Source organism: Phaethon aethereus (genome assembly GCF_964289735.1).
Source record: "Phaethon aethereus genome assembly, chromosome: 1".
Lineage (NCBI taxonomy): Eukaryota > Metazoa > Chordata > Aves > Phaethontiformes > Phaethontidae > Phaethon > Phaethon aethereus.
The window spans coordinates 213,199,282-213,205,281 of NC_138575.1; the positions used below are offsets into that span (position 1 = coordinate 213,199,282).

General features: G+C 39.3%; 1 protein-coding gene across 1 annotated transcript in view; it reads right to left on the reverse strand.

Moving 5' to 3' along the window:
- NAALAD2 (N-acetylated alpha-linked acidic dipeptidase 2) overlaps nt 1-5,096 on the reverse strand; it is a 35,576-nt gene extending 30,480 nt beyond the window's left edge. The window contains exons 1-3 of the mRNA XM_082012336.1: nt 4,902-5,096; nt 3,280-3,391; nt 577-763 (exon numbers count right to left, since the gene is read on the reverse strand). Coding sequence (XP_081868462.1) covers nt 577-763; nt 3,280-3,391; nt 4,902-4,983 — 381 coding nt within the window. The 5' untranslated portion in view covers nt 4,984-5,096. The remainder of the gene's footprint in view (nt 1-576; nt 764-3,279; nt 3,392-4,901) is intronic.
- Nucleotides 5,097-6,000: the final 904 nt, after the last annotated feature.

Here is a 6,000-nt window from a genome sequence, read left to right on the forward strand (position 1 = left end):
TAACTGGCTCCTGATGCTGCGGCTGGTACGAGCCGCCACCAGAGCCCATCCAGAACTTGAGCATTGCTTCAGTTTTCTTCCCGGGTTAAGTTCTCTGTTAACAACATGGCTCTTGAGACAGCTTGTCTCAGAGGCCTGTCTTCTTTACCTGACCATCTGTCTTGCACAGCTTGTAGGAAACTTTAAGGCTCCTTCCTCTGTCAGATTTAGTCAAAATAAGCCAGGAGCTCTGAAGTTACCAGAGAAATCACGGAATCACAGATAGGTACAGATATTGGCCTAGAGGTATCCTTAACCTGAACCAGTATGGCGATTCTTACACCTTATGGTCTATTGGTGTTAAACGCAGCCTCTCCACACATCCTCTCTCTACTGTGTGAGGCACTGAGATTTCAGCCACTCTGCTGTTCTGCTGCACAGTCTGGAAAAACATTTCTAAATATGAATTCCCTTTGCAGTGGATTTTTTATCATATTATAAAGCACATGCTGGGACAAGTGGGTGGGAAAACAGAGGAAGACACTGTTTCTTTAAAGAAGTCTTACATAAATACAGTTTAGTCATTAAAAAGATCACCTCATTCCCTTGGGCATCAATTACTGAGATGTAGTTTGGCTGCTTTTCATTTGGGTACGAAAGTAGCACATCATAATGAACGAGTTCTGCTGAATCCAGTCCAAATTCCTTCCACTGGCCTTGAATTTGTTTGGCAAGAAGAAGATTCTGTTCAGTTCCTGCGAGGTGAGGCAACTTGGTAAATGACCTAGAATAAAACATAAAATCACTAGTAAGCAGCAAATGCAGAGAGGCACAATAGTGAACTTGGATCAGTGTGTATAAAGCTTATCTTCAAGCTACATGCATGAAAAGTAAGGTCTTAGAATGTCTGGGCTGTATAACACGATTGTTTATCAGAGTCTGCATCAGCATAAGCACGAAATGTAGTCAGAGCAGAGGATCTTTCCTGAGACCTTAAGATAAATCAGCTGAACCTTTCTCTTTGCATAACAGAAATAGACACATCTACACACAAGCAATGAAAATCAGTGTCAAAGACATTCAGCAAAAGAATATGCACAGTATGCAAGGAGCAGAAATACACACAGAAAAGCTACACATTCAGAAAGGAGACTTTCAAATAATTCTGGTATCTGATAATGGGTTTGTATATTGTTGCCATAACATGTACTAATAAGTTTAACTTGAAAATCATTATATCAAATTATCTGCACAGACTTGATCTTTTTTTCTTAATCAAATGCCTCAATAACAAAAGCCTTCTTAACAACATTTACACCCAGATCAGATATAACACATAGTGGTGACAAACAGTCAGAAACAATATCCAGCCCCCCTGGGATACCCTACACAAATCTGTCTAGAATTTGTTTGGCCCACTGAACAAATGAGTTACGGCAAACGCTGATCAGTCAGCCAGGTACTAAGCACCAGCTTCGAATTCCCGACAGCCTACCTGTAAATGGCTGCCCAACGGATGTCAGATACCATTAATTACAATTAATTAGTAGTACCAAATACCATGATTAGTAGCATTTCAATCTGTCAGTTCAAACTATTTTCAACCCATGCAACAACTTGCTCTTCAGTATGCCCTTCCTCAGCTTCCAAATCAGAATGCTTGTTGCCTGTCTTCTTCTTGCACTTTAAATCTCTAGCGTATTTTAAGTACCTTTTAATTCCTTAAGTACTGTAGTTTAAATACTACATATGCCATAAGAAAAAATATACTGAACAACACATTATGCCTTTTTTTCAGTTTTTCACTTCCAAACAGTTTCATCTTTTCCAGAGCTATGATTCAACACTAAAGTCAAAGTGTTTTTTTCTGAGACTCATAGTCTGTTTTCCCCACTTGACAAAAGCAGATTTAGTAGTCTGAAAAACTAAGAATATGGATCAAAATTTTCAAGTTCACATTTTTTTATGCTTTTAACAAACTTTTTGGATAGTGTATTAATAATTTTTTTCTGCAGTTCCTGTTTTTTATTTGAATTTAGGGAAAAAAAACCCACAGTATGAAGTATTTGGCCCATCATCAAAGTAAGCAGACAAAGCAGACACTATTAATACCCTATGGCCAAGAAACTTTAGCATAATTGCAGAGCTATTTCATGCTGTCATCAGCCTCTGTGCTGCCTAGGCTCTCACTCAAACATAATCTTCATGAATTCTCCAATCTACTGAGAGCAACAAGTACGAAATAAGATAAGGCCTATAGACTTAAAAAGCTATTTGATATTAGCAATGAAACCATTTGGTTTTAAAATAAATGTACAGAAATCAAAGTTGTCAGTAATCGTTTGGTGTTCATGATGCAGCTGCTGACTTACATATTGAACACCAACACGTTACTAACCAGAGGTTATATTTGTTTATTTTTCTTGTGAATATATTTGTTTCTCTGTAGAACATATAAATATGCACAATAATGATTTTTTTTCATTTCCAGTGGAATACACAGGAAAACAAGAGGATATTGTTATATCCCCAGCATTTTAGATGTTTTAAAAGAGCTTCATGTATGCACTAGGATGCAAAAAAGTATATTGAGTAACAATCACATCATGCAAGACTTAACTTCCCGTACACACACACTGTGCAGGGACAGGGCCCTTCATCTTCTGAAACGGAATACAGGGTATAATGGAACTCAAGCACCCAATTAACAGCACGTTATCCAATATGGCCACACTAAGGAAATTATCAGCTGTAACTGTACATGCAACTCAGTGCCATGCAAAATTTGTAGCATTTTTAATGTATTCGTTTTCTAGGTAGGCTAGCTGCTCACACTGAGAGTTTAAGGAGATACTGGACAGATTATCAATCAAATGTAATTAATAGCAATCAGTGTATCCCAAATACAGTAAAATCATCTCAGTCTGAGACAAAGCAAAGTTATCCGATGTTAGAGCTTCAGACACTTGTGAGGAAAAACCAGACACACTGCATTAAATCACAACTATGGAAAACCATAATAAAAAAGCATGATAAGCGCTGGTAGTAATGCAGCTTGAGGGAAGTACACTTAACAGTACCACCACTCCAAAAAAGTAACTTCAAAAATAGCCGGGTGGGGAACAAAAGGGTTGTGAGTCTTACCCTTCTCCTTTCCCCTGGACATTCTGTACAAATCAAATACTTCCAAAGCATCTTAACAGCTCTGCTTTCAGAGGCTGTTCCCTGGAGCTGATGTTACCACTTTCTGGCTTTTGTAACTGACAAAATTATTTAAAAACCAAGACGCACAGGGCTTACCGAAGGAATTGCTTGATGTTTTCTGCTTTCATTTCAGCCACAAGTTTCTGTCTCACATTTTGACAGACATCTGAAGAATTAGGGTTTTTTTCAGTCGGTTTTGCAAACCATCCTGAAACACAAGTGAAAAGGTTCCTACTTAGCAAGAGCCCCAGTCCTCACATATTTGAGCCCGTGTGCAACCTAAAGTACTGAAGAGTCTCATTAAAACCAGGAGGATGAACAGGGCTTCGAGCACCTTCTGTCAGTGTTGGCTGGCTCAAACACAGCAGTGAAACAGAAAAGTAAAATATATTTCATTGACTGAATTGCCAAAAAAGTGACATAATTAAAAGAGCAAATCCTAAATCTCTGGTAAATAGTCTCCTTTTTAAGGCAGATTAATCTCTCATTAATTTTGAACTATAGTTTAATTTCTCAATTAACTGTTTGCAGTAGGAGGATTGAACTCCTGATACTCATGATGAAATTCCCTTATTTAATGTACACATATATTTAAAAATATGTGCATAAGCATGTTCCGAGTGAAGGCCTAGCACTCAACAGCCACACTGTCAGCATTTACAGATTTGGGTAGGGGTGTGGTTAGTCTATTTAATAATTAAAGGAATAAAGTTAACTGTGACCCTAGTCAGTTTTAAAAAGTTAAAGATTTTTCAGTTGCCATAAATAAAAAAAGGAAAGAGTATATTAACTATATGAACTTGTCTTTCAAAAAAACCAAGTCCTTTTACTGTTATAGTAATATATATATATATGAAAATCCCAGATTGGGGAAATTGTCATAATAAAGCGAACTACATGTGCTCTCACATGCACAATCTATATGACCTGTTAAACTTAAATGCAATTGTAGCAACACTCAGAACATAACAGTGATACTGGATCAGACCAAAGGTCCATCTTGCCCAGTATTCTGTTTTGGAGCATGGCCAAAAGACGATGTTCAGGCAAATGTTTAAGAATAGCACAAGCACCAGAAAATTGCAGCTCAGGGATCTCCTAAATCAAACTAATGTTTTTTATATTTAATAGACCTCATGGATTTTTCTTTCATGCTTTAGCCTTAGGTGTGTGCTACAACAAAAGTTTAAAAAGGACAGATGCAGACGTGCAATTTTAGACTTAAAATCAAATGCTCCAAGTGACTGCAGGAAAGAATCTAATGTTCTAGTGGAGTTCATTGTACATGAAGGAAAATCGAGCAACTCCACTCTTGGCTGTCGGTCAAAACTTCTCCTCTTCTACATTCTGTCCTTAATTTCTAAAATAGCAACTGAATAGGAGCATTTAAATAGATCTTCAGTAAAAATCAGGAAATATAAAATTAAAAAAAAAAATCCTGGAGGTTTTGCAATCACAGAAGTCTCAAATTTTCTATTAGTCTCTCCTCTTTGAACGTCTGACTGCCCGTTGCGGGAAGCTGTCAATTCACCGGGCTTGTCTTGGGCTGAAGCACGCAGCCGCTATTTTCCTCTCACTCCCTAAGGACCAAAATTGCTAGAGAGAACAACCTCTTAGAAAAAGCGGTAAAAGCTCCCTGATGGGGAGTTAATCGCAACAGGAGTTGCACACAAGTATCTGCAGAGGGCAAAGGCTGCGGGCTGAGCCCCAGTACTCACCTGCAAGAAAGCCCAGTAAGAAACAGCCCAGCAGCCCGGCGCAGCCCAGCCTCGCGCGGAGGGTGGCCTTGCTCCTGGCCATACTGGCACCAGCGGCCGGCAGCTCTGCAGTCTGTAAGGAGGGCAGGCAAGCAGCTGCCTTCCTCCTCCTCCTCCTCCCTCTCTTCCTTCTTCTCCCGCCCTCAGCTCCAGGGCTGCCCCTGGCTTCTGTGACTCAGCGCTCATCCTGCCTAACCAGCCTTAATCCCTGGATGGCGATACGATTTTCTGAGTGCAATAAAACACTTCCATTTCTTCGTCTCACCCCATAAGACGGCTTGCGTGTAGCTGTAGGTGTAGATCTGTTACAAATATGCATCAAGACTGTGCACTAAGCAATGCATAAGTACTATTTAAAATGCTAATTTCTATTATTTATCAGGACTTTCTGGTTTTGAAAGTTCCTGTTTTAGGCCTAATCACAATCAGTTTTTGTGCCAGTGAAAGTGGCCAAGAGATGAAATGGAGGAAGGGAAAACTTGTTTTCTCTTTACCAAGGAATTACTGGATTGCTCCTCTTTGTAATCTGTGGTTACATTAATCCTTGGCAAGTGATGAATACTTAGAGCAGCTCAGAATACAATTTAAATTAGCCAGTGGGGACACTTACAGACGTCATCCAGTTTGCAACTGGGAAATATAGGTTGCAAAATTATTTCCTATATTCTCTAGCTTTATATATTTTGTATTACAAGGTTCTTAGGATCAAGTTTTCCTAGTCCAATTCAGCCAAATCAATCAGTATCTCATGGGAAAGAACACAACATCAGCCCACAGAATAGTCAAAATACTTTTAAAAAGTCAAAGAATCATCGTATTTTGTACAAACTTACCCTGGCCCTGCACATCACTCCCTGCTGGTGAGCTCCTGCACGGCTACATGTAAGCCAGGACTGATCTTTCTGGAACTGAGGACCTGCCCATTTGAGACCAGTTATGTGGCTGAAGGGAGGAAAGCTTTTCTGGGAGCCTGGACACTCTCTGAGTTCTTACCACTCACTCACAAAAGTCCAAAGTAGGTACATCTTCTGAAAGAAATGTCAGTGCTCCAAGTATCAAA